Raw genomic sequence first — 14705 nt, forward strand, 5'->3', positions numbered from 1 at the left:
AAACTACGAGTGGATTGGATTTCAGCATCTAAAAAAATCACTGTAATGGACTTTTGAGGCTCTCCACCTTCTTCCCAAGCACTTCTCCTACACGCCACGGTCTCCCCAATCCCCACTCAGAAGACAGAGGTCAGCACCTGAAATCGGACGCACGTGGCCGCTCCGTTTCCTAAAATTTAGGAAAAAGAAACAGGGATTATTTAGCTTTCCATTCCCTAACCCAGCCTCCCCTTCCAAAAACAAAAACAAAAACAAACCAAAAAAATCCCAAACGAATAGAATGGAGAAGACAACAAAGAAGGAACGGTGGGGGCAGGAAGGGGGAGAGAAAAGGAAAACAAGAGAGCATTAACGAAAATATACAAATCCAGAAAAGAAAAACTTCCCTGTTTAGTTTAATTTGTTTGTTTTCCTGTAAGAACTAGACCCAGGGTACAATGGCCCCTTTCTAGGGGGAAGTTCCACTGACGGTTCCCACCAATTCACTGGATGGGTCTGGGCAAGGCCCCCCCACCCCCACCCCAGACTCCATAATCCTGGCGGGAGGGAATGGCCCACTGGGAGAAGGTGGGTCCTTGCGGTCAGGAGGGCGGGCGTCCGGTCGCCACTCAGGGTCCCACATCTCTGGGTGGACCCAGCTCCCAGACCAGGGCGTCGGCTCCGGCCGGGGCGACAGGCTCTCCGATCTGTGTGTCCAGTTCCCAGATCCAGGCTCCGGAGAGAAGCGTGGCCGCTGACCAAGTCCGCCCCCGGCCCTCCCGCCGCCCCACCTGGCCTCCACGTGTCCGGCGCCCCCCGAGGCTACTCGGGCTCGCTGCTGTTGGTGGCCTTCTCCCACTCCAGGCTCTCCTCGCTGCGGGCCGGCGACGGACGCGCCCGCAGGCCCTGGAACCTGCGGCACTCGGGGCAGACGCGGATGTGTGTGCAGCCGCGGGCCACCAGGGCGGCCTCCTGGGCCAGTCTCTGCGCCAGCTGGTCGGGCTCCCCGGCCCCACACAGCTTGCCGTTGCTGAGCGTCGCGGTGCCCCGCGGCCGGCGCTCCTCGGGGATGGGGGGCCGGGGCGGAGGCGCCCCAGCGCGCCGCCGGCGGGGATGGACACTGTCCTGACACAGGATGATGCTGCGCAGCTCGGTCACCATCTCCTGGCACACGGACACCTGGAAGGAAGAAGGAGGTCACAGCCTAACCTCTCAGGAGCCCCCGTGGGTCTCTCGAGCGCCCCCTTGTGTGTCTCTGCTGGTGGGAGGTACTGGGGCACCGTGGTTCAGAATCACATAATCGTAGGTATGAAGATAATATGAAGGCCTTTCAATCCATCCCCTCCTTCCACCTGCCACTGACGCCCTCCAACGCCCAGTGTTCAACACCTCTGCCAGCCGGTTGTCCTGTCTTTGGACACCTTCAAAGATAAAGTCCTCACCATGGTGGGAGACAGCCCATGAAAGGGTGCTTCCTTCTACTGAGCTCACAATCCCCTTCCCTGAAATTGTCATCCATCCATCGATCCCAACTGCATTTGTAACTTGAAGCCTAATAAATAAATATCCCCTCTTCTGCAGGTCAGTGTGTCAAGTATTTGAAAAAGCCCTGTCTCCAGGAGCACTCTGTTCTCCGGCTGAAGTCTCTCATTCTTTTGATCAACTGGTTAGAGCTGGAGGTGATCATCACTACAACACAAAATCGACAACAATCACCACCTTCACAGGTCCCTAGTCTCCTGATTGACACCCTCGGTCCAGCTATGTTCCAGAATGTTTTCGATTTTAGGGGCGCCTGAGTGGCTCCGTGGGTTAAGCGTCTGACTCTTGATTTCCGCTCAGGTTAGGATCTGACCGTCTGGGGGATTGAGCCCCACACTGTGCTCTGCTTGGGATTCCCTCTCTCCTCTCTCTCTGCCTCCCCCCTCAAAACAAATAAATAAACATTAAAAAAAAGAATCTTTTAGATTTTAGAGAGATAATACAACACACATACAATACGGTGTGTGTCACACCCAGTAGGGGCTGGGCCAGACCCTGTATATTGAAGCACATTGAAAGTTCTTTTTTTTCTTAATATTTTTTTTAATGTTACTATTTATTTTTGAGACAGAGAGAGACAGAGCGGGGAGGGGCAGAGAGAGAGGGAGACACAGAATCTGAAGCAGGCTCCAGACTCTGACCTGTCAGCACAGAGCCCAATGCGGGGCTCGAACCCACGAATATGAGATCATGACCTGAGCCGAAGTCGGAGGCTTAACCAACTGAGCCACGCAGGTGCCCTGAAAGTTCTTAAGAGAGTAAATCTCGAGAGTTCTCATCGTAAGGAGAAAACTGGTTTTCATTTTTTCCTTCATTTCTTTTTATTGTATTTGTATGTGATAATATTGTGATAATTTATGTGATTACCACTGTGGTAATCATGTCACAATTTGTGGAAGTCATGTCATTATCCTGTAGGCCTGAAACTTACACAGTGATGAATGTTAGTTATTTAGCAATAAAACTAGAAAAAAAGCACATTAGTATTTATGCAGCAAAGCGTGTACACCTTTCCACAAAGTGAGATAAAGACCATAAGCATTAACATTAGCCTCATACCTATTCAAGTTTTGTTGCCAAATGCATTTTGCATCAAATTTGTAAAAAACTTGGACTTTTCTAAGCCTTTTAGGTTTCAGAATCGTTGGGTGAAGAATCACAAGCCTGTGTTACTCCTGCTACCGCTTCTACTTCTGCTACTGCTGCTGCTATTTCTATTATACCCATTTCACAGATGTGGAAACAGAGGCTCAGAGAAGTTATATACCTTGTGAAAAATTACTTGACTTATCAATAGCTGACCCAGAATTTGAACCTAAATCTACCTACTCCAAAGGCCATGTATGCCCTGTTTTTAGTTCTCTACCCTGTGCCGGAAGGAACACTTTCCTGGACTCTGATGGAAGAAGAAATCTGCTCTTTCGTGGTCTTTCTTCCAATCATCCAGTTCTATCAAGAGGACACTGTTCTGCCATAGCAAACTAGCTAATGGAGACTTGACTCTTCATTTTAGTTCTTGAAAGTCCTCACCGAATTTTTTAAGGTACATCCAGACCATGGGTGAACTCCTGGGAGAAAAGTATCGACAGAGAAGGAGTGTCACCTAAAGGGAAATGGCCGGCATCAGGAATGAAGACCCAGGCTCTGGGCGCCCTACTACTAAATATCAGAGATTCTGGGCAAGCCCCTTAACATCTCTGTGCTTCTAATAATAACTGTAACAGCCAAAACACCACCACCTGCCTAATCAATTATATGTGACGTGACGGGAGGTTCATTCATTGGCTGTCAGTTACACAGCAAGCACTGTGCTTTGGGGGGAAATACAGAGTCAGAGGACACAGCACTTTCTTTCAGGCAGCGCAATGTTTAGCAAGGAGGCCGACAGGAAAATAACTGCAACACGGTATATAAGTGCTCAGCACCCCAGTTACAGGGGTGATAGAAAGGAGGAGAAATTATCAAACTCCTCTTGTCCAGGGAAGGAGGCAGGAGAAAAAATTTCATAGGGGAAGGAACACTTAGTTCAAACTAAGTCTTACCGAGTAAAGTAGCGCCACCCTTTTAGGAGTGGACAGAGGGAGAAAGCCAGTAAAGCTGGAGGGAGAAGGAGGAAGGGAAGCAACAAAGCTTGGTGCCAAGAAAGGCAAGGGAGGAGAGAGCTTCTGGAAGGAACTGTCTGTCCACTTCATCAAGGAGCACACTGAGGTCCAATAAGGCCCAATGGGTTCTCTTTGGTTTTGTCTATTGGGAGGGGTGAGCCCTCTTAGCGATGACCTTTCAGTGCAGGGGTGGGGAGGAGCCAGACTGCCCTGCACTGAGGACTGGATGGGTGGTCAGGAAATGGAGACTGAGATCGTCGGATTGTCTTGGTTTGGAAAAGGGGAAAGAACGCAAGAGCAGTAGTGATACTGTTATTATTTTAAAATAGAGGATAAACTTAAGCATAATTTTAGACTTTGGGGAGAGAGCAGGCAGCAAAACTAAAGGGGAGAAAGAGGAGAACCCTAGAATCGCCAAGGAAAGATGGGATCAAGTCAGAGACAGACAGATGCCTGGGGGCATCTGCGATGGTTGCAGGGGGGGTTTTAGCTGTGGGTCAAGTTTTAGGTGGGGGTGTTAACTTGGGGCCGCCCACTTCTGATTTCCTGGGGAGATGGGAGATAAAATTAACCTCTATGCATGGAAGGGCCAAGAGATGTGAGGAGTGGGTGACAGTTTCGAAGTCCTAGAGGGTATGGGAAAGAGGCTGAGCACAGAAAAGTAAAAGGACCGGCAGGCAGTGCAGTACTGAGTGTACTAAGTGCTCTGCCTGAGGCTGGACTCCAGTGATGGACGGGCACACGGACACTCATGTCCTGCTAGGAGTCGTTTCTCCAGCATCGGTGAAGGCAGGAGGCTCAGGAAAGTCCAGCGTTGAGAAACTGAGAGAGAAGCTACTGTACTTTAAAAGGTGAATGATGCAATCAGCACATAAGGATTTGTGCCTCTTCTCTGAGGTGGAATGGGACAAAGTCTTTTTCCTTCTATTCAGACTTTTCAGTCTGTGTGACATTTACATTAACCCAGTTTCTAAGCCATGGGTTCAGGAATTAAACTTACTCAAAATCCCTGAGAAGGAAGACATAATTCTTGGGCTCACAGAAATTGGGGTAACTCTAAACACCTCTACCAGTAAGTTAAAAACATCTGAAAGATGCAAAAACCGAAAGATGACCAAAGTCATCGTTTTTCATTGGCAGCCTGGTACTTCGGCCTGTTTTTCTTTGCCGTACCACATCTTACTTTATAGTTGTAGAAGATTTCGTTGTTCATAAAACATTCATTGCGTGTGTATTTGCTGGGCTGTTTCAGAAGAGAATCTGAAGCTCAGAGGTTAAGGGCACTTTCTGCGGCTACGTCATTGTAAGGAATGAAGCATTAACCCAGATCTCTTGCCCTCGGGACTGAGATTCTTTCCATTGCACTGTCCCATGGGTGCTCCACCCTCTTATGGGATTTCATGGGTTTTGTCTGAAATGCCTTTTGTAGGTGCCTGAGCCTGTCTGCCAAAACTATAGGTCCTACCCCTTTCTAAGGTTTACCTCAGTAGCTTCCGAGTGTCGTAGAGTCCATAAAAACTCCAACATAGCCATAAAAATGGCCACGATTAAGCCACAAATAAGAACCACAAAGATTCCACCAATATTCTCCATTCCCAGTCCTGTAAGAAAGTAAGAACAAACAAAAGAGAGTGTAAGAGGGCTAGAAGACATAATCGTTTTGCCAAAGATGCGGAAAGTCATTTAAACAGCCAGAACTTGAGTCTTGTAGATGCTTCACACCCATATTCCTTGAAAGAGATCTAATTATACTTTTGGAAAAAAGTGCAGTGGTGTCAGAGTAAAACAGGGGGGAGAAGGCATCTAGGTGCAAAAAGAGGAGACTAGTGAGAAGCCTCCAAAAGGCCTTCTGGGGGTGGGAGGGGAAGGACATTTTAAGACAAGGGTCAGTGAGGGGCACCTGGGTGGCTCAGTAGGTTAAGTGACTGACGTCAGCTCAGGTCATGATCTCATGGTTCATGATTTTGAGGCCTGCATCTGGCTGGCAGTGTAGAGCCCGCTTCAGATCCTCTGTCCGCTTCTCTCTCTGCCCCTCCCCTGCTCCTGCCCTCTCTCTCTCTTTCTCTCTTAAAAGCAAATAAACATTAGGGGTGCCTGGGTGGCTCAGTCAGTTGAGCATCAGACTTCAGGTCATCTCATGGTCTGTGAGTTCAAGCCCCGTGTCGGGCTCTGTGCTGACCGCTCAGAGCCTGGAGCCCGTTTCGGATTCTGTGTCTCCCTCTCTCTCTGCCCCTCCTCCACTCACACTCTGTCTCTATCTTACAAAAATTAACATTAAAAAAATAAAAAATAAATAAGTAAACATTAAACATTTTTAAAATAAAAAAACAAAAACAAAAGGGTTAGTGAAATTTTGATTTAGCCTACAGAGACATGATACCAAAATGCCTATAAATTCTAGATGTTTCATAAAATATTTAGTCAATCTCTATAATACTGGGCTTATTGGATATAAAGCAGTTGTTTTAACTGAACTGTGAGTAGAAAAAATTCTATTTACATTATCTGTATCAACATGTTGCTACTTTCTTAGACAGTAAAACTTTTTATCCCTCCAGACCAGTGTTTGCCAAACTGGGCTGCCCACCAGAACTGCCTGGGAAGCTCGTTCAAATATAGACTCCTAGTTCTTACACCAGACCTATGGAATCCATATCTCTGAAGATGGGGCCCAGGAATCTGCATTTTAAATGAATTTTTAAAATGTTTTTATTTATATGAGAGAGAGTGAGAGAGACAGAGCATGAGTGGAAGAGGGGCAGAGAGAGAGGGAGACACAGAATCTAAAGCAGGTTCCAGGCTCCCATCTGTTAGCACAGACCCTGGCGTGGGGCTTGAACCCACGAGTCACAAGATCATGACTTGAGCAGAAGTCAGACACTCAACCTACTGAGCCACCCAGGCACCCTGGAATCTGCATTTTAAATTATACTTCATCAGTGTTTCTTTTCCAACCAGGCCTAAAATTAGTTAGCAGATTGGTATTTTTAGACGTACATGACTAAATTCCTTGAAGTCAGGCATAGTTTTCAGTTGTCTCCTCACTGCCCAGCATGATATATCATGTACTCAGTAAATATTTGTAGGTTGCTTCATTTCCACAGTGTCGAACACTGACGTTAGCTACGCAACTGACTGCTTTATTTGGTGTCAAAAAACCCAAACTTCAGGGGGAGTATCATAAGCATGAGACCCTGATTCCCCAGAGGCCACAATCATAAATCAAAAAGCACGTTTTATCCAGGAAAATGTCAGGAGGGTAGCTTACACCCTGGGCCGTTCTAGAATGCTTGCATATCTGAGCGCTGGTTTAACCAGCAGTGGCACATGGAGCTGTGTCAGTGTCGGGGAAAGCCAGCCTCACCACGCTAAGGGATGACGAGCCTCACTCAGAAGCAGAAATCCGACACGACTTTCAGCACCTTAGAAAGCTGGAAAAATAGCCCCACTGAGTCATTTCAAGATGCTGTGTGTTTCCTTTCACAAGGCCTCAAGTGGATGTCTGTTGATTTTTTACAACAGCCGGCCTCGGTGTAGTGCCTGGCTACACGGATAATCTGCTACCGCGGCTTACACCATGAATGCATCAGAAGGACTCTAGACTCTGGTCTGCAGGTCCACACAGTCGACTTTTGGGAACCAGTGCAAATATGAATCCTCTATTTTGAATTACCAAGAACAGGCGGATAGTTAAAAATGCAACTGTAAGGGAAGGGGTATAGGGTTTGGAGTAGATTTCTACCTTCCAGAAGGAAGGTGCTTGGGGTTCATGTGAGCACCTGGCCCAGGTTACTGGGACCATCTGGGCAGAGAGTTTTTGACCCTGGGAATGAGAGGATCCAGGTGACCAGGGCAGACACAAGGGGACACTGGAGAAAGAGGGCCCAGAGGGCCTGGCCGGGCGTTCTGGCACGTGCTCCAGCGGCAGGTTAGCGGTGGTGAGAGCTGGGTATTCAGAGGTGCACCTGAGCGTCGTGGATGAGCCAATCCTCCAGCTGGGCCTGGTGGAGATGGCTGGATGGGGGCCACAGTGAAGGGGAAGGTGACAGTGGTGATTTCAAGGATGTCGGCCCGTTCAGGTAAATGGAGTCCCCAAGGGACCACTGAGGCACTGCAAGACTCCCTGATTACTTTGCAGTAGCTCTGCCTGATACAGAAAAAAAAGAGAGCCTAGGATCCCCTTAAAGTCCTCGGCCCCCCTCACGCTCTGTGCCCTCTGTGGGTCCGGTTCTGCCATCCAGGCTCTAGCTGCTTCTCCTCTCTCAGCACCCACACCCTTTCCTCACCCTTCGCCTCCCTGTGACCCTCCCCCAGGACGCACACACGCTCACAAACCTCCCTTCCCAAAGGGAAATAAGAAGCCTTTTTTTCCCCTTCCCACTCCGTTTAGCGAACACCTCTTCTCTCTCCTTCCTTCCCCGGCCAAGCTTTCTGAAACAGTTGTCTATATCAGAACTATTTTAAGACACTTTAAAGCCCTTAAAAACACGTACATTTGGAGCCCCTGTCTCGCCTAAAAGCAAGAAGAAAATGCACCCACATCTCCTGTTAAATGCATTTTTAAAATTTTGCTCATGGTATTACGGAGCAGCAAGCAACAGTTAATTTATAATTGGCTGTGATTTCTCAGCAGTCACTGTGCATACAAGGCAATGTTTGCAAAACGAGAAAAAAAATCTAACCAAAAAAACCTGTTTCTAAATGTAATGAAGTTTTTATGAATATTAAATTTAAAAATTAATGAAGTTGAAACAATGTTTCATTTTGGAGATATTTAATTAAACATGTCTTAATTTAATTTTGCCATTTCTTTTTGCATGTTGAAGCTAATACAGTTTTTCAGACCTCAAACATAATTTCGGATTCTTGAAAAGCTTTGAGGCCCTAGGTATCTGAAGAAGAAAATGGTTCTGAATTATTTTGTTTTTCTGTTTTTTTTTTAATGTTTATTTATTTTTGAGACAGAGAGAGACAGAGTGCTAGTGAGGGAGGGGCAGAGAGGGGCAGAGTCACAGGATCTGAAGGAGGCTCCTGGCTCTGAGCGGTCAGCACAGAGCCCGACGCGGGACTCGAACCCACAAACCATGAGATCACGACCTGAGCCGAAGTCGGACGCTTAACCCACTGAGCCGCCCAGGCGCCTCCATTCACTTTTGTTTTTCCTGTTCACTCATCATCCCACACGATTTTGTCTTGCATCACCAAAACCACACACACCAAGGTCACCAACGAACATTATGTTTCTGACCTCTTGAAGGTTATCCAGTCCTGATCTTAAGTGACCTCTTGTAGCCCTTGGCATTGCCAACCACTCCCCCTTTTGGCTTTTTCTTTTTTTTTTTAATTTAATTTAATTTAATATTTAAAATTTATTTTGAGAGACAGAGAGAGACAGCGCAGGGGAGGGTCAGAAAGAGAGGGAGACACAGAATCTGATGCAGGTGCTGACAGCTCAGAGCCTGACTTGGGGCTTGAACCCATGAACTGTGAGATCATTACCTGAGCTGAAGTCGGGTACTCAACCAACTGAGCCACCCAGGTGCCGCTCTTCCGGGCTTTTTCTAAAGACAGTGCTCTCTTGCAACCTCCTCGATGCCTTTACTTGCTCTGAGGTGCATTCTCTCATTTTCCGGAATTTGGTTTCTTGTCTCTCCTTGCTGCACTGGCTAGTTCCAAGTCCTGGTGATTTTACCTCCTTCATGCTTTTCAATTTCTTACCTTTCTATCCCTGCTACCTCTCCCCTAATTTAGACTCTTGTTCTGGCTTGGACTATTGCAGTAGACCTCCAACATGATTCCTTTCTTGTAGTCATAGAACTCAACTCCACACTCCACTAGGAGGAGTTTGCCTGAGCGATCTTTCCAAAATGCAAAATCCACCTGCAACACATCTCTAGTAACTGTTCGTAGTTCCCAGCACACAGCATTACTGCCCCTACCTTCTGTCCCTTTCCTCTCATTGGAAGCTCTGCCTGGAGCCTACGCCAGCCCCCAGACACGCACTGGGCTAACCTTAACCTTTCCTTCAAGACTTAGCTCAGCTGTCACTTCCTCCAGGCTGCCTTCTCTGATCTCACCTGACTCTGTTAGTTACACTGCTTTGGTATTTCACTGATAATGCACCGTGAATCATTCTAACATTGCGTAAAATAATACCCTAGTTTAAATGGATAAATCTGGATTTCCCACTAGACTGTGAGTTCCGTACGGGGATGATCAAGGTCTGGATCAACTCTATAATTCCACCGTCATGGTACCTGTCCCATAATAAGAATCCAATAAATGCGGAAAGAATGAACGAAAAGCAAGAGGATAAAGACATCTCACGTGTGGAAGCCTGAATTACCACGAGCTTTGGATCCATACTGTGAAATGTATTCATTCCTAATTTATTTTAGTTTGAAAGAATAGTAAAGTGCAACAGCCCTTGTCACGTGCTCACAGCCTGATCAGAGAGGCAGAAGGCCCAGACTGCACAGAGTGGTTGGCCAAGGTGGGACTCAATACTGACATGGTGGACCTACAGCATGGACCAATGGTGCCGGGGCCCTGGGCAGGTGCAAGGGCACTGGGGAGAGTTAAAACCAGACAGGTGATCCATGCCAGGATAAGTCTAATCAGATCAGGGAAAGCTTCTTGGAGGAGCTGAGGTTTTAACAGGATGAGGGTAGAAAGCATGAGTCACCCCAACACCCCAACTGTCTTTCTTTCCCAGCTTCTCGTGATTCAGGGTTGGTGTATTAATCATGGCTGCTGGCTTCAGAGTGCTAATTCCTGGTTGAGTGGCCACCCCACCCAGGAGCGAGGCTTGTATACTACCGGTGCCTTTAGGAACTTACTGGAAAGTGGAAGCAAGAATAGATTGTTGGCAGAGTCGGTGCTGAGAAACAGATGGAGCGGGAGCAGGCAGCCAGTGCTAGGAGAACACAGCGGTTCCACTTAACACTGTCATCAGTCACTCTGCTGAAGTCAAACGCCTTCCGCAGCACCCAGCCTTGACGCAGGTATGGGCACCCTCCAGTCTGACCACAGGCCCTTTCTGTGCTCCAAGCTGCCTCAGCCCCTGCAAGGGACAGCCGGCTAATCACCCCTCCCTTCCCTTCTTCAGATGGACCACACAGAAGCCACCCAGACAGACGGCTTTCAGCCTGAAAGTCTCACTTGACACTTGAGTCTCAGAGCCCCAGCTATCCCCCAGCAATGAGACTGCATTCACTGAAATGGAATCAAACTCCCCCTGCAAACTCTTGGTTGATTCAATATTAACACTGGTGTCACTCACAGCTTGTCTGCAAATACAAATTACAGCTGACAAATGCCAACAAACAACTTCCCGTGTCTCTAGAACTAACAGAGGAAAATGGCAGCCTGGAAGGGAGTACTTTGAATAGATTTAAATCTCCAGCCAACTGTTCTACCTTCAGTTCTGACCTAGAAATCATCACCATTTGGAATCAGGTGCACATAGGTCTCAGGCCTTAGCACCGTGTCGTATCTCCAGGTGGCACTGTGGAAATTTGCAACTGGGATGCAGAGAGGTTCCTTTTGAACAAGGAAGGGGTAGGTCTAGCCTAGGAGGCCAGAAGGCAGAGGCCACAAGAGCCACAGAGGTAGGTACAGAGAGAAGAGAGATTAGCATCATGATCCCAGCAAGACAGTGTATTTATTCTCGAACGATGGTCAATAAATCTTTCTTGAGAAGCTTCCCTGAACTGAGTCCTACGCCGCGTGCTGAAAAGCTGTGCAAAGTTCCACACAGAAAACACTTGACAAGATCATGAATTCTTTGACCAATAGGACTTTCGAGCACTTTCTATTTCAGAAGCACCTTCATCTACATCCATGTAAATAGCTTTGATAGTCTCATCTCCACAGACTTATATATTGTAAATAGCAACTTCTCGAGTCCATGGGGGAGCTGACCTGGATGATGTTCCCTGAAAATATAAAGTGATTCGTTGGGTTGGCACGGCTGGGGACAGTGAGGCAAGAGGCATGTCTTACTGTGACATTCATTGACTAGAACTCGCAGAGTCTGGAGACAGTGATGAAAGAAGAGTGGCAAATGGACATGCGACAGAAGAGGGATGGAAGACGCATCTGATAAATGTTGCAATTTATCAAACATAAGCCTGGGGGAGGCACATTACAATTTATCAAAATATGAGCGCAAGCGCCTCATTTTTAAAAACATGTGCTATCTCGTTCAATTATCATTAAAAACACTGTACAGAAGGGCCACGGTCCACATTTTCAGTTAAAGAAACAGGAATTCAGGGGCCTTAAGCTAAGTTGCCACATTTTCACAGCAACGGGATGAAATCTGCATAAATCTGGTTGCCCAGCTAATAGTCTTTATAAAAAATAAGGCCGACCTTTATGACTGTTTACTATGAGCAAGCTTACCAGGCTAAGCATTTTAATTTAATCCTAACAGTTGCCCTCTGAAACTGGCACTACGTTTGCATCCATTTTTCTGACAAGGAAAGTAAAGTACTGGAGTATGGTAACTTGTCTGTGATCCCACTGCCAGCAGGAAGTGTCAGATCCAAACTGAAGGCAGAGCCCGAGTCCTTTCCTCCATCCTCTCCCTGGAACCAGGGTCCCTCATGGTACAAGGACGGGAATACAGAACCCAACCTGACACTCTGATTACTGAATTCATTCCTGACACTGCCCCTCTGCCGACCCAGAGTGACCAGGAAAGGGGGTCCTATTAATTCCACTTATAAAATTCCCTTCTCTCCTTGACAACTTTACATCGAATGTTTGAATTGATGTTTTATCCTTGGCTCAGTATCCAAAGTTGGGTTGCAGACTTTATAGTGGCTCATTTCCTCTGGTGCAGACATACTGGGCCACCGTCTACCTCTGGTCCAGATCGTGCTTTCTGGCCCCCCCCCCCCTTCCTGGGAGTTTCTCCGTCTCTCAGCAATCAATCTGATTGGATGAGGGAGAGGCTTCCTCTGCAAGCATCTCTGTGAGACACTATCTAAACTCCCATATTCAGATTTCCAGCCTTGGCTCTCTCCGGAGAAACCGGAGAGCCAGGATAATCGGGCTGGGCCCCCTGAGAAGCCAGAGAGAGGATAACAGCCCTGGGATCCATCCCCCACCCATCCTTTGTCCCCCCTCTTGCTAAGATGTCTCACACTTTCATTCCCACTACGCCAGACAGCAAACTTCCTGCTCTCTAAGGATTTTGTGAGTCAATACCCCTGGCCTCTTTTCCATCCTTGAAAGGGGACCCTGATTTTCACAGCCTGGTGGTGTATTTATGTTCCTTTGAAGCCCAATTGTGAGCCTGTGTTTTTCATGATAAAGGTATTTAATTTCCTTGGAATTTACCGACTACCTTTTTGTCTAACAATTGTTCTGCAAAGCCTTCAGTAACCCAATCCCCTTGAATCGGTGCCGGCATTTTGTGAGTGGCTAACGAGATTTCTTTTTATAGGGGCGGAGTGAGAGAATAAACAAGGGTTGTTGAAAAGAAAAGGCAGAAGAAAATGAAAGAGCTTGGAATGGAGCCTGCTTCTTTTTGTAAATTTCCATGGCGGCTTCCATGTGCTTCCCCATTTCATTTTTCAGCTGCAGATGAAGGTAGATGATCACGGAGCCACAGGCAGGGAAGGAAATGGGGAGACGAAGCAAAGGGGTAATGCTGTAGTTCTCACCAGAGCCAAGTGAGGCCTGGCAAAAAGACGCAGGAGCAGGGGCACCACCCCACTGTGAGGGTTCTTCTCTGAAATATGGCAGTGATGTTTGAACTGTATAATTGGATTAGAAATAGGGTAGCACCAGATCCTTTTCTTTGAAATTGCTCACATTTTAATAGGATAACGAAGTAGAGATGGATTACATTAGCTACTGCACACTGTCGGCTACATTCTGCAGATCTTCCTCAACTTACGATGATGTCATGTCCCCAGTAAACCAATGTAAGTTGAAAGTATCGTTAAGTGGAAACTGCATTTAATACACTGAACCCACCCAACAGGATGGCTTAGCCTAGCCTGCCTGAGACACGCTCAGGACGTCGGCCTGTGTTTGGGCAAAATCATCTCACACAAAGCCTATTTTGTAATAACGTGTCGAACATCTCACGTCATTGAACACTGTACCAAAAGCAAAAACTAGAATGATGGAATGGGCACGGGAGGGTTGTCAGTGTATCGGCCGCAGATCGGGGTGATCTCGGGGTGACGGGGAGCTGCGGTCCAGCATCACAGAGAGGAATCCTGCACATCACTAGCCTGGGAAAAGACCCATATTCAAAATTCCAAGCACGCTATTTACTAAACGTGCGTTGCTTCCGCACCATCATGAAATCGAAAAATTGCCAAACCATCATAAGCCAAAGACCATCTGTACTTGAAAGCAAAGTGCCTACAGCCACTGTCAGCTTCAGAAGTCTCTGAAAAAAGGACCTTCCTCACAGTTCACTTAATTGCCCTCCCTCTCTGCCTGCTCCATATTCTCCCCTTTCCTTTAGGCACACGTGAGGGCCCACTGACTCACATCGCAGAAAAAAAGATCACCTAGGAGCTACTCTGGAAAGCAAACTAAAGTGACTGCCCTTTGTTCAGTCTGTGACACAAGGAAAAAAAAAATGTTCCTGGGGCTCCACTCCTGGCGACTACTTAAAGACTTAAACGAAGAGACCTTTCAGGTCACTCTGGTCCTGTTCTTCTGCCACAGGAGGGGCTCCCCTGAGCAGTAACTTCTATTCCGTAAGTCTGACGGCTAATTTGCCAGAGGCCAAGCCATGGTGCCTTCCGTTCCAGGCTGGTGCTTCTTGCTTGGCTTGGAGGAGGTCACACGGACTTTCACTTGGCTTAGGAAACGTTTCGCCTCTCTGAGTAATGTTTGTTTGGGCTCTGGCCATGGCAGAAATGGGGCCACTGCGTGAAGCAGCACGAGCTGCCGCAGCTGGGATGGGAGCCGAAGCCCGGGCTCTTAGGATTGGTATAGCATCTCCCGGACGGTGCCCTTTGGACATGACCGAGTATCAACATAGTTCATCCTTTTCTTCCAAAGGACAGCTGCACAGACGCAAGTTCACACGGGCTAATTGGTAGGACC

General features: G+C 47.4%; 1 protein-coding gene across 1 annotated transcript in view; it reads right to left on the bottom strand.

Annotated features, from left to right (window-relative positions):
* Nucleotides 1-370: 370 nt before the first annotated feature.
* Nucleotides 371-14705, bottom strand: part of GRIK4 (glutamate ionotropic receptor kainate type subunit 4) — a 297108-nt gene continuing 282773 nt past the window's right edge. Inside the window, exons 18-19 of the mRNA XM_029915677.1 lie at nt 5106-5224; nt 371-1158 (exon numbers count right to left, since the gene is read on the bottom strand). Of these exons, the coding sequence (XP_029771537.1) occupies nt 802-1158; nt 5106-5224 (476 nt within the window). The 3' untranslated portion in view covers nt 371-801. The remainder of the gene's footprint in view (nt 1159-5105; nt 5225-14705) is intronic.

The sequence above is a fragment of the Suricata suricatta genome, chromosome 11 (assembly GCF_006229205.1).
Source record: "Suricata suricatta isolate VVHF042 chromosome 11, meerkat_22Aug2017_6uvM2_HiC, whole genome shotgun sequence".
In the NCBI taxonomy this organism is placed as follows: Eukaryota; Metazoa; Chordata; class Mammalia; order Carnivora; family Herpestidae; genus Suricata; species Suricata suricatta.